The sequence below is a fragment of the Bombina bombina genome, chromosome 6 (assembly GCF_027579735.1).
Source record: "Bombina bombina isolate aBomBom1 chromosome 6, aBomBom1.pri, whole genome shotgun sequence".
In the NCBI taxonomy this organism is placed as follows: Eukaryota; Metazoa; Chordata; class Amphibia; order Anura; family Bombinatoridae; genus Bombina; species Bombina bombina.
Window position 1 is genome coordinate 263,212,613 of NC_069504.1, and position 22,427 is coordinate 263,235,039.

At 42.1% G+C, this 22,427-nt stretch overlaps 1 protein-coding gene across 1 annotated transcript in view; it reads left to right on the top strand.

Annotated features, from left to right (window-relative positions):
* YEATS4 (YEATS domain containing 4) overlaps nt 1–22,427 on the top strand; it is a 67,526-nt gene that overhangs the window by 26,195 nt on the left and 18,904 nt on the right. Inside the window, exons 3-4 of the mRNA XM_053716824.1 lie at nt 7,378–7,444; nt 7,520–7,614. Of these exons, the coding sequence (XP_053572799.1) occupies nt 7,378–7,444; nt 7,520–7,614 (162 nt within the window). The remainder of the gene's footprint in view (nt 1–7,377; nt 7,445–7,519; nt 7,615–22,427) is intronic.

A 22,427-nucleotide genomic window follows, 5' to 3' on the forward strand; every position in this document is an offset into this window, starting at 1 on the left:
TTTGTATTGCATGTCATGTCAAACTTATTAATGCAGATAAAATTTCCTTTAGTACTGTTACATTACCTGTTGCTGTTCCGTCAACATCTAATTTTCAGAGTGTTCCTCATAACATAAGAGATTTTATTTTTTTAAATCCATTAAGAAGGCTATGTCTGTTATTTCTCCTTCTAGTATACATAAAAGTCTTTTAAAACTTCTCTTTTTTCAGATGAATTTTTAAATGAACATCATCATTCTGATACTGATAATGGTTCTTCTGGTTCAGAGGTTTCTGTCTCAGAGGTTGATGCTGATAAATCTTTGTATTTGTTCAAGATGGAATTTATTCGTTCTTTACTTAAAGAAGTATTATTTGCATTAGAAATAGAGGATTCTGGTCCTCTTGATACTAAATGTAAACGTTTAAATAAGGTTTTTAAATCTCCTGTAGTTATTCCAGAAGTGTTTAATCTCCCTGATGCTATTTCTGAAGTAATTTCCAGGGAATGGAATAATTTGGGTAATTTATTTACTCCTTCTAGACGTTTAAGCAATTATATCCTGTGCCATCTGACAGATTAGAGTTTTTTGGGACAAAAATCCCTAAGGTTATGGGGCTGTCTCTACTCCTGCTAATGTACTACTATTCCTACGGCAGATAGTACTTCATTTAAGGATCCTTTAGATAGGGAAATTGAATCCTTTCTAAGAAAAGCTTACTTATGTTCAGGTAATCTTCTTAGACCTGCTATATTTTTAGCGGATGTTGCTGCAGCTTCAACTTTTTGGTTAGAAGCTTTAGCGCAACAAGTAACAGATCATAATTTTATAGCATTATTATTATTCTATAACATGCTAATAATTTTATTGGTGATACCATCTTTTGATATCATTAGAGTTGATGTCAGGTATATGTCTCTAGCTATTTTAGCTAGAAAAGCTTTATGGATTAAACTTGGAATGCTGATATGTCTTCTAAGTCAACTTTGCTTTCCCTTTCTTTCCAGGGTAAATAATCATTTTCGTTCCTTTCCTCACAACAAGGAACAAAAGCCTGATCCTTCATCCTCAGGAGCGGTATCAGTTTGGAAACTATTTCCAGTTTGGAATATATCCAAGCCTTATAGAAACCTATAGCCAGCTCCTAAGTACCTATGAAGGTGCGGCCCTTATTCCAGCTCAGCTGGTATGGGGCAGATTACGTTTTCTTCAAAGAAATTTGGATCAATTCCGTTCTCAATTTCTGGTTTCAGAACATTGTTTCAGAAAGGTACAGAATTGGCTTCAAGTTAAGGCGTCCTGCTAAGAGATTTTTCTTTTCTTTCCCGTGTCCCAGTTAACACAGCAAAGGCTCAGCATTTCTGAAATGTGTTTCAGATCTAGAGTTGGCTGGAGTAATTATGCCAGTTCCAGTTCTGGAACAGGGGCTGGGGTTTTATGTTATCTCTTCATTGTACCAAAGAAGGTCAATTCCTTCAGACCAGTTCCGGATCTATCATTATTGAATTGTTATGTTAGGATACCAACATTCAAGATGGTTACTGTAGGACTATCCTGCCTTTTGTTTAGCAAGGGCATTATATGTCTACAATAGATTTACAGGATGTGTATCTGCATATTCCGATTCATCCAGATCACTTTTAGTGTCTGAGATTCTCTTTTTAGACAAGCATTACCAGTTTTGTGGCTCTACCGTTTGGCCTAGCCTCAGTTCCAAGAATTTTTTTCAAAGGTTCTCGGTGCCCTTCTTTCTGTAATCAGAGAACAGGGTTTTGGTATTTCCTTATTTGGACGATATCTTGGTACTTGCTCAGTCTTCTCATTTTCGAAGAATCTCATACGAATCGACTTGTGTTGTTTCTTCAAGTTCATGGTTGGAGGATCAATTTACCAATCCGTTCATTGATTCCTCAGACAAGGGTAACCTTTTTAGGTTTCTAGATAGATTCAGTGTCTATGACTCTGTCCTTGTCAGACAAGAGAAGTTTAACATTGATATCAGCTTGTCAAAACCTTCAGTCACAATCATTCCCTTTGGTAGCCTTATGCATGGAAATGTTAGGTCTTAGGACTGCCGCATCAGATGCGATCTCCTTTGCTCGTTTTCACATGCGACCTCTTCAGCTCTGTATGCTGAACCTATGGTGCAGGGATTACTCAAAGATATCTCAATTCATATCTTTAAACCGATTTTACGACACTCTCTGACATGGTGGACAGATCACCATCGTTTAGTTCAGGGGGCTTCTTTGTTCTTCCGACCTGGACTATAATCTCAATAGATGCAAGTCTTACAGGTTGGGGAGCTGTGTGGGGGTATCTGACGGCACAAGGGGTTTGGGAATCTCAGGAGGTGAGATTTCCGATCAATATTTTGGAACTCCGTGCAAATTTCAGAGCTCTTCAGTCTTGGCCTATTCTGAAGAGAGAGTTGTTCATTTGTTTTCAGATAGACAATGTCACAACTGTGGCCTACATCAATCATCAAGGAGGGACTCACAGTCCTCTGGCTATGAAAGAAGTATCTCGAATTTTGGTTTGGGCGGAATCCAGCTCCTGTCTAATCTCTGCGGTTCATATCCCAGGTATGGACAATTGGTAAGCGGATTATCTCAGTCGCCAAACGTTACACTTGGGCGAATGGTCTCTTCACCCAGAGGTATTTCCTCAGATTGTTCAAATGTGGGAACTCCCAGAAATAGATCTGATGGCTTCTCATCTAAACAAGAAACTTCCCTGGTATCTGTCCGGATCCCGGGATCCTCGGGCGGAGGCAGTGGATGCATTTTCACTTCCTTGGAAGTATCATCCTGCCTATATCTTTCCGCCTCTAGTTTTTCTTCCAAGAGTAATCTCCAAGATTCTGAAGGAATGCTTGTTTGTTCTGCTGGTAGCTCTGGCATGGCCTCACAGGTTTTGGTATGCGGATCTGGTCCGGATGGCCTCTTGCCAACCGTGGACTCTTCCGTTAAGACCAGACCTTCTGTCGCAAGGTCCTTTTTTTCCATCAGGATCTCAAATCCTTAAATTTAAAGGTATGGAGATTGAACGCTTGATTCTTGGTCAAAGAGGTTTCTCTGACTCTGTGATTAATACTATGTTACAGGCGCGTAAATCTGTTTCTAGAGAGATATATTATAGAGTCTGGAAGACTTATATTTCTTGGTGTCTTTCTCATCATTTTTTGGCATTCTTTTAGAATACCGAGAATTTTACAGTTTCTTCAGGATGGTTTAGATAAGGGTTTGTCCGCAAGTTCTTTGAAAGGTCAAATCTCTGCTCTTTCTGTTCTTTTTCATAGAAAGATTGCTATTCTTCCTGATATTCATTGTTTTGTACAAGCTTTGGTTCGTATAAAACCTGTCATTAAGTCAATTTCTCCTCTTTGGAGTTTGAATTTGGTTCTGGGGGCTCTTCAAGCTCCTCCGTTTGAACCTATGCATTCATTGGACATTAAATTACTTTCTTGGAAAGTTTTGTTCCTTTTGGCAATCTCTTCTGCCAGAAGAGTTTCTGAATTATCTGCTCTTTCTTGTGAGTCTCCTTTTCTGATTTTTCATCAGGATAAGGCGGTGTTGCGAACTTCTTTTGATTTTTTTACCTAAAGTTGTGAATTCCAACAACATTAGTAGAGAAATTGTGGTTCCTTCATTATGTCCTAATCCTAAGAATTCTAGGGAGAAATCGTTGCATTCTTTGGATGTTGTTAGAGCTTTGAAATATTATGTTGAAGCTACTAAGTCTTTCCGTAAGACTTCTAGTTTATTTGTTATCTTTTCCGGTTCTAGAAAAGGCCAGAAGCTTCTGCCATTTCTTTGGCATCTTGGTTGAAATCTTTATTTCATCATACTTATGTCGAGTCGGGTAAAACTCCGCCTCTAAGGATTACAGTTCATTCTACTAGTTCAGTTTCTACTTCCTGGGCGTTTAGGAATGAAGTTTCGATTGATCAGATTTGCAAAGCAGCAACTTGGTCCTCTTTGCATACTTTTTCTAAATTCTACCATTTTGATGTGTTTTCTTCTTCTGAAGCAGTTTTTGGTAGAAAAGTACTTCTGGCAGTGGTTTCAGTTTGAATCTTCTGCTTATGTTTTTCATTAAACTTTATTTTGGGTGTGGATTATTTTCAGCAGGAATTGGCTGTCTTTATTTTATCCCTCCCTCTCTAGTGACTCTTGTGTGGAAAGATCCACATCTTGGGTAGTCATTATCCCATACGTCACTAGCTCATGGACTCTTGCTAATTACATGAAAGAAAACATAATTTATGTAAGAACTTACCTGATAAATTCATTTCTTTCATATTAGCAAGAGTCCATGAGGCCCGCCCTTTTTTGTGGTGGTTATGATTTTTTTGTATAAGGCACAATTATTCCAATTCCTTATTTTATATGCTTTCGCACTTTTTTCTTATCACCCCACTTCTTGGCTATTCGTTAAACTGAATTGTGGGTGTGGTGAGGGGTGTATTTATAGGCATTTTAAGGTTTGGGAAACTTTGCCCCTCCTGGTAGGAATGTATATCCCATACGTCACTAGCTCATGGACTCTTGCTAATATGAAAGAAATGAATTTATCAGGTAAGTTCTTACATAAATTATGTTTTCTAAGGTCGCATGGGTGGAAGGTGAACGAAGAGAAAAGTTCTCTCTTTCCACTCACAAGAGTTCCCTTCTTGGGGACTCTTATAGATTCTGTAGAAATGAAGATCTACCTGACAGAAGACAGGTTAACAAAGCTTCAAAATGCTTGCCGTGTCCTTCATTCCATTCAACACCCGTCAGTGGCTCAATGCATGGAGGTAATCGGCTTAATGGTAGCGGCAATGGACATAGTACCCTTTGCACGCCTACATCTCAGACCGCTGCAATTGTGCATGCTAAGTCAGTGGAATGGGGATTACTCAGATTTGTCCCCTACTCTGAATCTGGATCAAGAGACCAGAAATTCTCTTCTATGGTGGCTTTCTCGGCCACATCTGTCCAGGGGGATGCCATTCAGCAGACCAGATTGGACAATTGTAACAACAGACGCCAGCCTACTAGGTTGGGGCGCTGTCTGGAATTCCCTGAAGGCTCAGGGATCATGGACTCAGGAGGAGAGTCTCCTTCCAATAAACATTCTGGAATTGAGAGCAGTTCTCAATGCCCTTCTGGCTTGGCCTCAGTTAACAACTCGGGGGTTCATCAGGTTTCAGTCGGACAACATCACGACTGTAGCTTACATCAACCATCAAGGAGGGACAAGAAGCTCCCTAGCGATGATGGAAGTATCAAAGATAATTCGCTGGGCAGAGTCTCACTCTTGCCACCTGTCAGCGATCCACATTCCTGGAGTGGAGAACTGGGAGGCGGATTTCCTAAGTCGTCAGACTTTTCATCCGGGGGAGTGGGAACTTCATCCGGAGGTCTTTGCCCACATACTTCGACTTTGGGGCAAACCAGAGATAGATCTCCTGGCGTCTCGCCAGAACGCCAAGCTTCCTTGTTACGGGTCCAGGTCCAGGGACCTGGGAGCGGTCCTGGTAGATGCTTTGACAGCACCTTGGACCTTCGGGATGGCCTATGTGTTTCCACCCTTCCCGATGCTTCCTCGATTGATTGCCAGGATCAAACAGGAGAGAGCATCGGTGATTCTAATAGCGCCTGCGTGGCCACGCAGGACCTGGTATGCAGATCTAGTGGACATGTCATCCTGTCCACCTTGGTCTCTGCCTCTGAGACAGGACCTTCTAATTCAGGGTCCTTTCAAACATCAAAATCTAATTTCTCTGAAGCTGACTGCTTGGAAATTGAACTCTTGATTTTATCAAAGCGTGGATTTTCGGAGTCAGTAATTGATACCTTAATACAGGCTAGGAAACCTGTTACCAGAAAGATTTACCATAAAATATGGCGTAAATACTTACATTGGTGCGAATCCAAGAGTTACTCATGGAGTAAGGTTAGGATTCCTAGGATATTGTCTTTTCTACAAGAGGGTTTAGAAAAGGGTTTATCTGCTAGTTCCTTAAAGGGACAGATCTCAGCTCTGTCCATTTTTTTACACAAACGTCTGTCAGAAGTTCCAGACGTTCAGGCTTTTTGCCAGGCTTTGGCCAGGATTAAGCCTGTGTTTAAAACTGTTGCTCCACCATGGAGCTTAAATTTAGTTCTTAACGTTTTACAGGGTGTTCCGTTTGAACCCCTTCATTCCATTGATATTAAATTGTTATCTTGGAAAGTTCTGTTTTTAATGGCTATTTCCTCGGCTCGTAGAGTCTCTGAGTTATCAGCCTTACATTGTGATTCTCCGTATCTGATTTTCCATTCAGATAAGGTAGTTCTGCGTACTAAACCTGGGTTCTTACCTAAGGTTGTCACTAACAAGAATATCAATCAAGAGATTGTTGTTCCATCATTGTGTCCTAACCCTTCTTCAAAGAAGGAACGACTTCTGCACAATCTAGATGTAGTCCGTGCCCTGAAATTTTATTTACAGGCAACTAAAGATTTTCGCCAAACTTCTTCCCTGTTTGTCGTTTATTCTGGACAGAGGAGAGGTCAAAAAGCTTCTGCTACCTCTCTCTCTTTTTGGCTTCGTAGCATAATACGTTTAGCCTATGAGACTGCTGGACAGCAGCCTCCTGAAAGAATTGCAGCTCATTCTACTAGAGCTGTGGCTTCCACTTGGGCCTTTAAGAATGAGGCATCTGTTGAACAGATTTGCAAGGCTGCAACTTGGTCTTCTCTTCATACTTTTTCCAAATTTTACAAATTTGACACTTTTGCTTCTTCGGAGGCTGTTTTTGGGAGAAAGGTTCTTCAGGCAGTGGTCCCTTCCGTATAAAGATCCTGCCTGTCCCTCCCGTCATCCGTGTACTTTAGCTTTGGTATTGGTATCCCAGAAGTAATGATGACCCGTGGACTGACTACACTTAACAGGAGAAAACATAATTTATGCTTACCTGATAAATTCCTTTCTCCTGTAGTGTAGTCAGTCCACGGCCTGCCCTGTTTTTTATGGCAGGTCTAAATTTTTAAATTATACTCCAGTCACCACTGCACCCTATAGTTTCTCCTTTCTCGTTTGGTTCTCGGTCGAATGACTGGGTGTGACGTAGAGGGGAGGAGCTATATAGCAGCTCTGCTTGGGTGATCCTCTTGCACTTCCTGTTGGGGAGGAGTTAATATCCCAGAAGTAATGATGACCCGTGGACTGACTACACTACAGGAGAAAGGAATTTATCAGGTAAGCATAAATTATGTTTTTATAACAAAGCATATAGAGTAGCTAAAAGATTGACAAGCTATGATTGCTGACCACTGTGTAGTAGCACGTTGAGTTCATGCACATTTATTTCTTCTTACTCACATTGAATATACATTTCACTTATTTTCTGTGTTTTAATTTTAGGACATGTCTGCTTATGTGAAAAAAATTCAGTTTAAATTACATGAAAGTTATGGAAATCCTTTGAGAGGTAATGATTTACTCTTTTTGAAATAACTGACTATATGTGAATGCATGTATGTAATTTTTTTTTTTTCCTTTTTAGTTGTAACAAAGCCACCTTATGAAATTACTGAGACGGGTTGGGGTGAATTTGAGATCATAATAAAAATATTTTTTATTGATCCTAATGAGAGACCTGTAAGTATTTTTTTAATTTCTTTTGCTTAAACTTTAAAGAGCATGTAAAGTAAAAAAATATCTGTACTACTGATTCACGGTATGACCTCTCCTAGGAATTTTGGCAAAATTCTCTAAACTGCATATACACTCTCACATCAACTTTGTGAGACTGTCGCTGGATTACCCTTACATGGCATCCAGTGTTAGTATATGAGATGCACTCTGATCTTGGCATACATCTTATATAATGAAGGCACTCCACTGACAGGAAAGCCTTCAATGGAACACCCTCTTCCTGCAATAACTTGCCTGTGGTTGTCTCCATAATGCTATTTTTTATTGCTGCCTCACTGCTGAAGCATACAGAAATAGCACAGTCTTGCCGCTGTTAACGGGACATACATTACCATAGTCCAGGAAGTGGCCACTGTACAGGATACAGAGCTCATATTTAGATTAAATCATTTTTATTGAACATTTTTTAAAAGTTACAAACCAAAGAAAAGAAGGAAACCAGTTGCTACATAGATATACTCTAGTCTCCTTTTTGAATGAGAATACAGATAACTATAACAGGTTACATCATTCAAGGTACCAAGCTTAGTAGTATTTCACCAGGAGATATCTGGCTCTGGTTAAGAACCACACTCTCATTTATTGGTGAACTGTGTAATGACCACAATGACAGGCAAGAACAGTTGCCTGTAGGTTGTCGTGTCATTTGATTCTTTCTAGTCCCATCAGGTTATGGTCTCTTGTATGAGTTCATAAGAGTGATTATGTGTCTCTGATGTGTGGTAAATATAATAAAGAAGAGAATCATAAGTCTTTCTGAACCGACCTTCGTGTAGTTCCAAAATGTAGAAGGAGAGTGCTGGAGGTCCTTCTTTAAAATTGGATGTCGGGTGAGCTTTTGCCCACCAAATTAAACAATCTAGAAACTCTAAATATTTAATACAAAATAATTAACTTTGAAAAAACAATAATTATCACCTGTTCACAGGTTTACATGGTCAAGTACAAGATATATCAATTATCTCCAGTATTCCTATCCGCTAATAGGTGGCTATGTGTCCCTCATTCTCACAGGGTTTTCCCCTCAGTCTTCTCTGTTTCTCTCACTGATCTAGCCTTCTCCCACTCCCGTGGTATCCTTTTCCGAGATGTTCCTCCCCTCACCCCCAAGTATCCAATAATACCAGATTTTTTGGAATGAATCTGACGTGTTTTGTATGTGTGCTGCTGTTTCATATAGAGAGTATGTCTGCTGGATTTTGGATAGGATTTCAGACCATGTGGGGGTACCTGTTTTCCAATATTTCGCAATACTGGTTCTAGTTATAGTGCATATTATTCTAACAAATGCGTTGATGTGTCTGTTTAATCTAGGAAAATTGTCATGTAGTAAGGCGTGGGAGGCTTTGAGGGTTATACGTTCACTTAGTAAATCGCTTAGAAGTGTAGCCACTTTGCTCCATATTTCTTTAACTCCAGGATATTCCCACCACATGTGTAAATATGAACCCCTCTCTTTACACCCTCTATAGCAAAGACTAGAATTTAGTCTATTTAAGTGGGCCGTCCGAATAGGTGTTAAGTACCACCTAAAGGAGGTCTTTATAATATTTTCTCTGAGGTCAGCACTCGGTAGGTTTTTACTTGAATCAAAGAGTACACTCTCCCAGACCTCCTGCTCCCATTCCATTCCCATGTCTGATTCCCATCTAAGCATCAGAGTGTGTTTGGCTGTAGACTTAGTCTTTTGTAGTTCTAAGTATATCTGTGAGATTGCGTGTTTCTGTCTTTTAGTGGTACTGCTTAGTCTCTCCAGGGTGGTGGAGACTTGTGGGGAAAATCCCGATAGATAAGCTCGTGTAGCTGAGGTAATCTGTAAGTATTGAAACCAGCGCAGTGGGATCGGGTCTAGCTGTTGGCTTAGCTGTGAAAATGATAAGGGGACTCCTTTTTTAATAATATCTGCGACTCTATAGAATCCTTTGTTCTCCCATTTATTAATACTGGGTCTACATTAGTCAGTCACTAAATACTTTAGGGGTTTTAGAAGGGAGTTCATGGGAAACATTCTAGAGGTCTTGGCTACCACATGCCACTCATGGGCCGACAGCTTTGTTATTGCAGGGCATCGCCCTGTACTCCCCCCTATTGTCTCCCCTTGCCAGATGATGTCTTCTGGTGAATCTAACCCTCCCAGCGCCGCCTCTAAATTTGGCCAAATGATATGTTTATCTCTCCTGCCACACAATGCTGTCTGAGCCAACCTAGCAGCTTTGCAGTAATCATAAAGGTTAGGTAATCCTACTCCCCCCAATTTTCTGTGTCGTGATAAGATTTGGGATGGAATTCTCGCCTGTTTTTTGTCTCTTAGGAAGCTATGGAGAGCACCCTGTAGGGAATCTATATCCTGTTTATTAACCTTAATTGGAAGAGTTCTAAATAAATATAAGATTCTTGGCAGCACATTCATTTTTATAGAGGATAGTCTTCCATACCATGAAAAGTTATATGCTTGCCATTTGCTTAGGTCTGAGCGAATCTGTTTAAATAGAGGTGTAAAATTCTGTTTGTAAAGCTCATGAGAATGGGGAGTCAAATTAATTCCCAAATACTTAATGCTTTTTGTTACCCATTTGAACTCAAAGTTGGCTTCAATAAGTTTAATCGTGTGCTTAGGAAGGTTTATAGGGAGGGCCTCGCATTTGTCTAAATTTATTTTGTACCCCGAAATAGTGGAGAACTTATCTATAGTGTCATATAAATGAGGTAATGTTAGTAAGGGTTTGGTTAGAGTCAGTAGGACGTCGTCCGCAAATAAAGTTATTTTGTGGGTAATCTTGCCAATCTGTAACCCTGAGATATCTATCTGATTTCTTATGGCCGCTGCAAGTGGCTCAATACATAAGGCAAATAGAAGAGGCGACAGGAGGCACCCCTGTCTGGTTCCGTTTTTAATGTGTTTTGTTGTAGACTGGTGTCCCATTGCCCTGACTCTTGCTGTGGGGTTAGAGTATACATTTTTGATCGCTGTTAAGAAGGGGCCTCTAATTCCTAATTTCTCCATCACTGTCCACATGTACTGCCAATCTACCCTATTGAATGCCTTCTCCGCATCCAAGGAAAGAAGCAAAGAAGGCACTCCCCTTTCAGTCAGGTGGTCCACTACAGCTGTCATCCTCCTTATGTTGTCGGGGGCTTCCCTCCCTGTGATGAAACCCACCTGGTCTGGGTGTACTACTGTTGGTATTATCTGTCTAAGTCGGTTGGCCAGTATTTTTGTCACTATTTTTATGTCTTGGTTTATGAGGGATATAGGCCTGTAGCTAGGGCAATATTTAGGATTTTTCCCAGGCTTTGGTATTACTACTATTTTGGCTTGGAGTAGCTCTGCCGGGATATCGTGGCCGTCCATAATGTGGTTCGCGAACTTAACTAAATGGGGGATTAATGTGGATTTAAATAGTTTATAATATTCTCCCGGGAAACCATCCGGGCCTGATGCTTTCCCAGGTTTGAGTTCCCTCAAGACCTCTATTATTTCTCCTTGGGTGATTTTAGCATTCAACAGGTCACGGTCCTGTTCAGTAATTTCTCCAACATAGGTGTGTCCGGTCCACGGCGTCATCCTTACTTGTGGGATATTCTCTTCCCCAACAGGAAATGGCAAAGAGCCCAGCAAAGCTGGTCACATGATCCCTCCTAGGCTCCGCCTTCCCCAGTCATTCTCTTTGCCGTTGTACAGGCAACATCTCCACGGAGATGGCTTAGAGTTTTTTGGTGTTTAAATGTAGTTTTTATTCTTCAATCAAGAGTTTGTTATTTTAAAATAGTGCTGGTATGTACTATTTACTCTGAAACAGGAAAGAGATGAAGATTTCTGTTTGTAAGAGGAAAATGATTTTAGCAACCGTTACTAAAATCGATGGCTGTTTCCACACAGGACTGTTGAGAGGAATTAACTTCAGTTGGGGGAAACAGTGAGCAGACTTTTGCTGCTTGAGGTATGACACATTTCTAACAAGACTCGGTAATGCTGGAAGCTGTCATTTCTCCAACATAGGTGTGTCCGGTCCACGGCGTCATCCTTACTTGTGGGATATTCTCTTCCCCAACAGGAAATGGCAAAGAGCCCAGCAAAGCTGGTCACATGATCCCTCCTAGGCTCCGCCTACCCCAGTCATTCTCTTTGCCGTTGTACAGGCAACATCTCCACGGAGATGGCTTAGAGTTTTTTAGTGTTTAACTGTAGTTTTTATTATTCAATCAAGAGTTTGTTATTTTAAAATAGTGCTGGTATGTACTATTTACTCTGAAACAGAAAAGAGATGAAGATTTCTGTTTGTAAGAGGGAAATGATTTTAGCAACCGTTACTAAAATCGATGGCTGTTCCACACAGGACTGTTGAGAGGAATTAACTTCAGTTGAGGGAACAGTGAGCAGAATTTTACTGCTTGAGGTATGACACATTCTAACAAGACGATGTAATGCTGGAAGCTGTCATTTTCCCTATGGGATCCGGTAAGCCATTTTTATTACAGACAATAAATAAGGGCTTCACAAGGGCTTTTTAAGACTGTAGACATTTTCTGGGCTAAATCGATTCATATATAAACATATTTAGCCTTGAGGAATCATTTTAATCTGGGTATTTTGTAAAATAATATCGGCAGGCACTGTTTTGGACACCTTATTCTCTAGGGGCTTTCCCTAATCATAGGCAGAGTCTCATTTTCGCGCCGGTATTGCGCACTTGTTTTTGAGAAGCATGACATGCAGTCGCATGTGTGAGGAGCTCTGATACATAGAAAAGACTTTCTGAAGGCGTCATTTGGTATCGTATTCCCCTTTGGGCTTGGTTGGGTCTCAGCAAAGCAGATACCAGGGACTGTAAAGGGTTCCGTTATTTTAAGGGTTAAAGCTTCCAAATTTGGTGTGCAATACTTTTAAGGCTTTAAGACACTGTGGTGAAATTTTGGTGAATTTTGAACAATTCCTTCATACTTTTTCGCAATTGCAGTAATAAAGTGTGTTCAGTTTAAAATTTAAAGTGACAGTAACGGTTTTATTTTAAAACGTTTTTTGTACTTTGTTATCAAGTTTATGCCTGTTTAACATGTCTGAACTACCAGATAGACTGTGTTCTGAATGTGGGGAAGCCAAGGTTCCTTCTCATTTAAATAGATGTGATTTATGTGACACAAAATTTAGAGAAAATGATGCCCAAGATGATTCCTCAAGTGAGGGGAGTAAGCATGGTACTGCATCATCCCCTCCTTCGTCTACACCAGTCTTGCCCACTCAGGAGGCCCCTAGTACATCTAGCGCGCCAATACTCCTTACTATGCAACAATTAACGGCTGTAATGGATAATTCTATCAAAAACATTTTAGCCAAAATGCCCACTTATCAGCGTAAGCGCGACTGCTCTGTTTTAGATAATACTGAAGAGCATGAGGACGCTGATGATATTGTTTCTGAAGGGCCCCTACACCAGTCTGAGGGGGCCAGGGAAGTTTTGTCTGAGGGAGAAATTTCAGATTCAGGGAAAATTTCTCAACAAGCTGAACCTGATGTGATTACATTTAAATTTAAGTTGGAACATCTCCGCGCTCTGCTTAAGGAGGTGTTATCCACTCTGGATGATTGTGAGAATTTGATCATCCCAGAGAAACTATGTAAAATGGACAAGTTCCTAGAGGTCCCGGGGCCCCCAGAAGCTTTTCCTATACCCAAGCGGGTGGCGGACATTGTAAATAAAGAATGGGAAAGGCCCGGTATACCTTTCGTCCCTCCCCCCATATTTAAAAAATTGTTTCCTATGGTTGACCCCAGAAAGGACTTATGGCAGACAGTCCCCAAGGTCGAGGGGGCGGTTTCTACTTTAAACAAACGCACCACTATACCCATAGAAGATAGTTGTGCTTTCAAAGATCCTATGGATAAAAAATTAGAAGGTTTGCTTAAAAAGATGTTTGTTCAGCAAGGTTACCTTCTACAACCAATTTCATGCATTGTCCCTGTCACTACAGCCGCGTGTTTCTGGTTCGATGAGCTAGAAAAGGCGATCACTAGTGATTCTCCTCCTTATGAGGAGATTATGGACAGAATCCGTGCTCTCAAATTGGCTAATTCTTTCACCCTAGACGCCACTTTGCAATTGGCTAGGTTAGCGGCGAAAAATTCTGGGTTTGCTATTGTGGCGCGCAGAGCGCTTTGGTTGAAATCTTGGTCAGCGGATGCGTCTTCCAAGAACAAATTGCTTAACATTCCTTTCAAGGGGAAAACGCTGTTTGGCCCTGACTTGAAAGAGATTATCTCTGATATCACTGGGGGTAAGGGCCACGCCCTTCCTCAGGATAGGTCTTTCAAGGCCAAAAATAAACCTAATTTTCGTCCCTTTCGTAGAAACGGACCAGCCCCAAGTGCTACGTCCTCTAAGCAAGAGGGTAATACTTCTCAAGCCAAGCCAGCCTGGAGACCAATGCAAGGCTGGAACAAGGGAAAGCAGGCCAAGAAACCTGCTACCAAGACAGCATGAAATGTTGGCCCCCGATCCGGGACCGGATCTGGTGGGGGGCAGACTCTCTCTCTTCGCTCAGGCTTGGGCAAGAGATGTTCTGGATCCTTGGGCACTAGAAATAGTCTCCCAAGGTTATCTTCTGGAATTCAAGGGGCTTCCCCCAAGGGGGAGGTTCCACAGGTCTCAATTGTCTTCAGACCACATAAAAAAACAGGCATTCTTACATTGTGTAGAAGACCTGTTAAAAATGGGAGTGATTCATCCTGTTCCATTAGGGGAACAAGGGATGGGGTTCTACTCCAATCTGTTCGTAGTTCCCAAAAAAGAGGGAACATTCAGACCAATCTTAGATCTCAAGATCCTAAACAAGTTTCTCAAGGTTCCATCGTTCAAAATGGAAACCATTCGAACAATTCTTCCTTCCATCCAGGAAGGTCAATTCATGACCACGGTGGATTTAAAGGATGCGTATCTACATATTCCTATCCACAAGGAACATCATCGGTTCCTAAGGTTCGCATTCCTGGACAAGCATTACCAGTTCGTGGCACTTCCTTTCGGATTAGCCACTGCTCCAAGGATTTTCACAAAGGTACTAGGGTCCCTTCTAGCGGTGCTAAGACCAAGGGGCATTGCAGTAGTACCTTACTTGGACGACATTCTGATTCAAGCGTCGTCCCTTCCTCAAGCAAAGGCTCACACGGACATAGTCCTGGCCTTTCTCAGATCTCACGGATGGAAAGTGAACGTAGAAAAGAGTTCTCTATCTCCGTCAACAAGGGTTCCCTTCTTGGGAACAATAATAGACTCCTTAGAAATGAGGATTTTTCTGACAGAGGCCAGAAAAACAAAACTTCTAAACTCTTGTCAAATACTTCATTCCGTTCCTCTTCCTTCCATAGCGCAGTGCATGGAAGTAATAGGTTTGATGGTAGCGGCAATGGACATAGTTCCTTTTGCGCGCATTCATCTAAGACCATTACAACTGTGCATGCTCAGTCAGTGGAATGGGGACTATACAGACTTGTCTCCGACGATACAAGTAAATCAGAGGACCAGAGATTCACTCCGTTGGTGGCTGTCCCTGGACAACCTGTCACAAGGGATGAACTTCCGCAGGCCAGAGTGGGTCATTGTCACGACCGACGCCAGTCTGATGGGCTGGGGCGCGGTCTGGGGACCCCTGAAAGCTCAGGGTCTTTGGTCTCGGGAAGAATCTCTTCTACCGATAAATATTCTGGAACTGAGAGCGATACTCAATGCTCTCAAGGCTTGGCCTCAGCTAGCAAAGGCCAAGTTCATACGGTTTCAATCAGACAACATGACGACTGTTGCGTACATCAACCATCAGGGGGGAACAAGGAGTTCCCTGGCGATGGAAGAAGTGACCAAAATCATTCAATGGGCGGAGACTCACTCCTGCCACCTGTCTGCAATCCACATCCCAGGAGTGGAAAATTGGGAAGCGGATTTTCTGAGTCGTCAGACATTACATCCGGGGGAGTGGGAACTCCATCCGGAAATCTTTGCCCAAATTACTCAACTGTGGGGCATTCCAGACATGGATCTGATGGCCTCTCGTCAGAACTTCAAGGTTCCTTGCTACGGGTCCAGATCCAGGGATCCCAAGGCGACTCTAGTAGATGCACTAGTAGCACCTTGGACCTTCAAACTAGCTTATGTATTCCCGCCGTTTCCTCTCATCCCCAGGCTGGTAGCCAGGATCAATCAGGAGAGGGCATCGGTGATCTTGATAGCTCCTGCGTGGCCACGCAGGACTTGGTATGCAGATCTGGTGAATATGTCATCGGCTCCACCATGGAAGCTACCTTTGAGACGAGACCTTCTTGTTCAAGGTCCGTTCGAACATCCGAATCTGGTCTCACTCCAACTGACTGCTTGGAGATTGAACGCTTGATCTTATCAAAGCGAGGGTTCTCAGATTCTGTTATTGATACTCTTGTTCAGGCCAGAAAGCCTGTAACTAGAAAAATTTACCACAAAATATGGAAAAAATATATCTGTTGGTGTGAATCTAAAGGATTCCCTTGGGACAAGGTAAAAATTCCTAAGATTCTATCCTTTCTTCAAGAAGGATTGGAGAAAGGATTATCTGCAAGTTCCTTGAAGGGACAGATTTCTGCCTTGTCTGTGTTACTTCACAAAAAGTTGGCAGCTGTGCCAGATGTTCAAGCCTTTGTTCAGGCTCTGGTTAGAATCAAGCCTGTTTACAAACCTTTGACTCCTCCTTGGAGTCTCAACTTAGTTCTTTCAGTTCTTCAGGGGGTTCCGTTTGAACCCTTACATTCCGTTGATATTAAGTTATTATCTTGGAAAGTTTTGTTTTTGGTTGCAATTTCTTCTGCTAGAAGAGTTTCAGAATTATCTGCTCTGCAGTGCTCTCCTCCTTATCTGGTGTTCCATGCAGATAAGGTGGTTTTACGTACTAAACCTGGTTTTCTTCCGAAAGTTGTTTCTAACAAAGACATTAACCAGGAGATAGTCGTGCCTTCTTTGTGTCCGAATCCAGTTTCAAAGAAGGAACGTTTGTTGCACAATTTGGATGTTGTTCGCGCTCTAAAATTCTATTTAGATGCTACAAAGGATTTTAGACAAACATCTTCCTTGTTTGTTGTTTACTCTGGTAAAAGGAGAGGTCAAAAAGCAACTTCTACCTCTCTCTCTTTTTGGATTAAAAGCATCATCAGATTGGCTTATGAGACTGCCGGACGGCAGCCTCCTGAAAGAATCACAGCTCATTCCACTAGGGCTGTGGCTTCCACATGGGCCTTCAAGAACGAGGCTTCTGTTGATCAGATATGTCGGGCAGCGACTTGGTCTTCACTGCACACTTTTACCAAATTTTACAAGTTTGATACTTTTGCTTCTTCTGAGGCTATTTTTGGGAGAAAGGTTTTGCAAGCCGTGGTGCCTTCCATTTAGGTGACCTGATTTGCTCCCTCCCTTCATCCGTGTCCTAAAGCTTTGGTATTGGTTCCCACAAGTAAGGATGACGCCGTGGACCGGACACACCTATGTTGGAGAAAACAGAATTTATGTTTACCTGATAAATTACTTTCTCCAACGGTGTGTCCGGTCCACGGCCCGCCCTGGTTTTTTAATCAGGTCTGATAATTTATTTTCTTTAACTACAGTCACCACGATATCATATGGTTTCTCCTATGCAAATATTCCTCCTTTACGTCGGTCGAATGACTGGGGTAGGCGGAGCCTAGGAGGGATCATGTGACCAGCTTTGCTGGGCTCTTTGCCATTTCCTGTTGGGGAAGAGAATATCCCACAAGTAAGGATGACGCCGTGGACCGGACACACCGTTGGAGAAAGTAATTTATCAGGTAAACATAAATTCTGTTTTTCCCTATGGGAACCGGTAAGCCATTTTCTTAGTTTAAGTAAAAGAATAAAGGGCTTCATTAGGGCTTAAAAAACTGGTAGACATTTTTCTGGGCTAAAACGATTACTTTACTAAGTATATTTGGCAGATTATTACTTTTAATTGTTTTAATAAAAACGGCAGGCACTGTATTGGACACCTTTTTCACTGGGGGCCTTTTCTAGTCATAGACAGACCCTCATTTTCGCGCCTCTAATGCGCAGTTGTTTTTGGAAAGCATGGCATGCAGATGCATGTGTGAGGAGCTAAGAACCACTGAAAAAGCTTATAGAAGGCATCATTTGGTATCGTATTCCCCTCTGGGCTTGGTTGGGTCTCAGCAAAGCAGATACCTGGGACTGTATAGGGGTTAAATGTAAAAACGGCTCTGGTTCCGTTATTTTAAGGGTTAAAGCTTTCAAATTTGGTGTGCAATACTTTTATGGCTTTAAGTTACTGTGGTGAAATTTTGGTGAAATTTGAACAATTCCTTCATACTTTTTCACATATTCAGTAATAAAGTGTGTTCAGTTTGAAATTTAAAGGGACAGTAACGGTTTTATTGTAAAACGTTTTTTGTGCTTTGTTGACAAGTTTAAGCCTGTTTAACATGTCTGAACCATCAGATAACGATGTTCTATATGTATGAAAGCCAATGTGTCTCCCCATTTAAATATATGTGATATATTTGTGTCATAATGTCCAAACAAAGTAGGGATAATAATGCCATAGATATGATATTGCCCAAGATGATTCCTCTGAGGGGAGTAAGCATGGTACTGCATCATTCCCTTCTGTGTCTACACCAGTTTTGCCCACACAAGAGGCCCCTAGTACACCTAGTGCGCCAATACTTATTACCATACAACAATTAATGGCTGTAATGGATAATTCTATTGCATGCATTTTTTCCAAAATGCCTACTTATCAGAGAAAGCGTGATTGCTCTGTTTTAAACACTGAAGAGCAAGAGGACGCTGATGATATCTGTTCTGACATACCCTCACACCTATCTGAAGGGGCCAGGAGGGAGGTTTTGTCTGAGGGAGAAATTTCAGATTCAGGGAAAATTTCTCAACAAGCAGAACCTGATATTGTAACTTTTAAATTTAAATTTCAACATCTCCACGCACTACTTAAGGAGGTATTATCTACTCTGGATGATTGTGACAATTTGGTCATTCCAGAGAAATTAGGTAAGATGGACAAGTTCCTAGAGGTTCCGGTGCCCCCCGATGTTTTTCCTATACCCAAGCGGGTGGCGGACATAGTAAATAAGGAGTGGGAAAGGCCCGGCATACCTTTTGTCCTCCCCCTATATTTAAGAAATTAGTTCCTATAGTCGACCCCAGAAAGGACTTATAGCATACAGTCCCCAAGGTCGAGGGGGCGGTTTCTACTCTAAACAAACGCACTTCTATTCCTATAGAAGATAGTTGTGCTTTCAAGATCCTATGGATTAAAGGTTAGAGGGTTTGCTTAAAAAGATGTTTGTTCAGCAAGGTTACCTTCTACAACCAATTTCATGCATTGTTCCTGTCACTACAGCTGCGTGTTTCTGGTTCGAAGAACTAGAAACGTCGCTCAATAAAGAATCTTTGTACGAGGAGGTTTTGGACAGAGTTCAAGCTCTTAAATTGGCTAACTCTTTTTTATTTTAGATGCCGCTTTGCAATTAGCTAGATTAGCGGCGAATAATTCAGGGTTTGCTATCGTGGCGCGCAGAGCGCTTTTGCTTAACATCCCTTTCAAGGGTAAAACACTGTTTGGCCCTGACTTGAAAGAGATTATTTCAGACATCACTGGGGGAAAGGGCCACGCCCTTCCTCTGGATAGGTCTTTTAAGGCTAAAAAGAAGCCAAATTTTCGTCCCTTTCGCAGAAACGGACCAGCCTCAAATTCTACACCCTCTAAGCAAGAGGGTAATACTTCTCAAACCAAGCCAGCCTGGAGGCCGATGCAAGGCTGGAACAAGGGTGAGCAGGCCAAGTCACCTGCCACTGCTACCAAAACAGCATGAAGTGTTGGCCCCCGATCTGGGAAGGATCTGGTGGGGGGCAGACTTTCTCTCTTTGCTCAGGCTGGGGCAAGAGATGTTCAGGATCCTTGGGCGCTAGAAATAGTTTCTTAAGGTTATCTCCTGGAATTCAGGGAACTACCCCCAAGGGGAAGGTTCCACGGGTCTCAATTATCTTCGAACAGGCATTCTTACACTGTGTAGAAGACCTGTTAAGCATGGGAGTGATTCATCCTGTTCCATTAGGAGAACAAGGGATGGGTTTTTTACTCCAACCTGTTCATTATTCCCAAAAAAGAGGGAACATTCAGACCTATTTTAGATCGCAAGATTCTAAACAAGTTTCTAAGGGTTTCATCATTCAAAATGGAAACCATTCGAACGATCCTTCCTACCATCCAGGAAGGTCAATTCATGACCACGGTGGACTTAAAGGATGCGTACCTACGTATTCCTATCCACAAGGAACATTTTCGGTTCCTAAGGTTCGCCTTTCTGGACAAGCATTACCTGTGGCACTTCCATTCGGATTAGCCACTGCTCCAAGGATTTTCACAAGGGTACTAGGGTCCCTTCTAGCGGTGCTAAGACCAAGGGGCATTGCAGTAGTACCTTACTTGGACGACATCCTGATTCAAGTGTTGTCTCTGTCAAAAGCAAGGGCTCATACGGACATTGTCCTAGCCTTTCTCAGATCTCACAAGTGGAAAGTGAACATAGAAAAAAGTTCTCTGTCCCCGTCAACAAGAGTTCCCTTCTTGGGAACAATAATAGTTTCCTTAGAAATGAAGGTTTTTCTGACAGAGGCCAGAAAATCAAAACTTCTAAGCTCTTGTCAGGTACTTCATTCTGTTCTTCTTCCTTCCATAGCGCAGTCCATGGAAGTAATAGGTTTGATGGTTGCGGCAATGGACATAGTTCCTTTTGCACGAATTCATCTAAGACCATTGCACCTGGGCATGCTCAGACAGTGGAATGGGGATTATACAGACTTGTCTCCGACGATACAAGTAGATCAAATAACCAGAGATTCACTCCGTTGGTGGCTGACCCTGGACAACCTGTCACAGGGAATGAGCTTCCGCAGACCAGAATAGGTCATTGTCACGACCGACGCCAGTCTGGTGGGCTGGGGCGCTGTCTGGGAACCCCTGAAAACTCAGGGTCTATGGTTTCGGGAAGACTCTCTTCTCCCGATAAACATAATGGAACTGAGAGCGATATTCGATGCTCTCAAGGCTTGGCCTCGACTAGCAAAGGCCAAATTCATAAGGTTTCAATCAGACATCATGACGACTGTTACATATATCAACCATCAGGGGGTAACAAGGAGTTCCCTGGCGATGGAGGAGCATCCGGGGGAGTGGGAACTCCATCTGGAAATCTTTGCCCAAATAACTCAACTATGGGGCATTCCAGACATGGTTCTGATGGCCTCTCGTCAGAACTTCATGGTCCCTTGTTACGGGTCCAAATCCAGGGATCCCAAGGCGACTCTATTGGATACAATAGTAGCACCTTTGAACTTCAACCTAGCTTATGTATTCCCACCGTTTCCTCTCATTCCCAGGCTGGTAGCCAGGATCAATCTGGAGAGGACTTCGGTGACCTTGATAGTTCCTGTGTGGCCACGCAGGACTTGGTATGCAGACCTGGTGAATGTGTCATCGGCTCCACCATGGAAGCTACCTTTGAGACAGGACCTTCTTATTCAGGGTCCATTCGAACATCCGAATCTGGTTTTCCTCCAACTGACTGCTTGGAGTTTGAACGCTTGATTTTATCAAAGCGTGGGTTTTCAGATTCTGTAATAGATACTCTTATTCAGGCTAGAAAGCCTGTAACTAGAAAAATTTACCATAATATATGGAAAAAATATATCTGTTGGTGTGAATCTAAAGGATTCCCATGGAACAAGATAAAAATTCCTAAGATTCTTTCCTTTCTACAAGAAGGTTTGGAGAAAGGATTTTCTGCGAGTTCTCTGAAGGGACAGATCTCTGCTTTATCTGTTTTACTTCACAAAAGGCTGGCAGCTGTGCCAGACGTTTAAGCGTTTGTTCAGGCTCTGGTTAGAATCAAGCCTGTTTACAGACCTTTGACTCTTCCCTGGAGTCTTAATCTAGTTCTTTCAGTTCTTCAAGGGGTTCCGTTTGAACCCTTACATTCCGTAGATATTAAGTTATTATCTTGGAAAGTTTTGTTTTAGGTTGCAATTTCTTCCGCTAGAAGAGTTTCTGAGTTATCTGCTCTGCAGTGTTCTCCGCCCTATCTGGTCCATGCAGATAAGGTGGTTTTTACGTACTGAGCCTGGTTTTCTTCCGAAGGTTGTTTCCAACAAAAATATTAACCAGGAGATAGTTGTACCTTCTTTGTGTCCGAATCCAGTTTCATAGAAGGAACGTTTGTTACACAATTTGGACATTGTCCGTGCTCTAAAATTCTATTTAGATGCTACAAAGGATTTCAGACAAACATCTTCCTTGTTTGTTGTTTATTCTGGTAAAAGGAGAGGTCAAAAAGCAACTTCTACCTCTCTATCTTTTTGGCTTAAAAGCATCATCAGATTGGCTTATGAGACTGCCGGACGGCAGCCTCCTGAAAGAATCACAGCTCATTCCACTAGGGCCGTGGCTTCCACATGGGCCTTTAAGAACGAGGCTTCTGTTGATCAGATATGTAAGGCAGCGACTTGGTCTTCACTGCACACTTTTACCAAATTTTACAAATTTGATACTTTTGCTTCTTCTGAGGCTATTTTTGGGAGAAAGGTTTTGCAAGCTGTGGTGCCTTCCATTTAGGTGACCTGATTTGCTCCCTCCCATCATCCGTGTCCTAAAGCTTTGGTATTGGTTCCCACAAGTAAGGATGACGCCGTGGACCG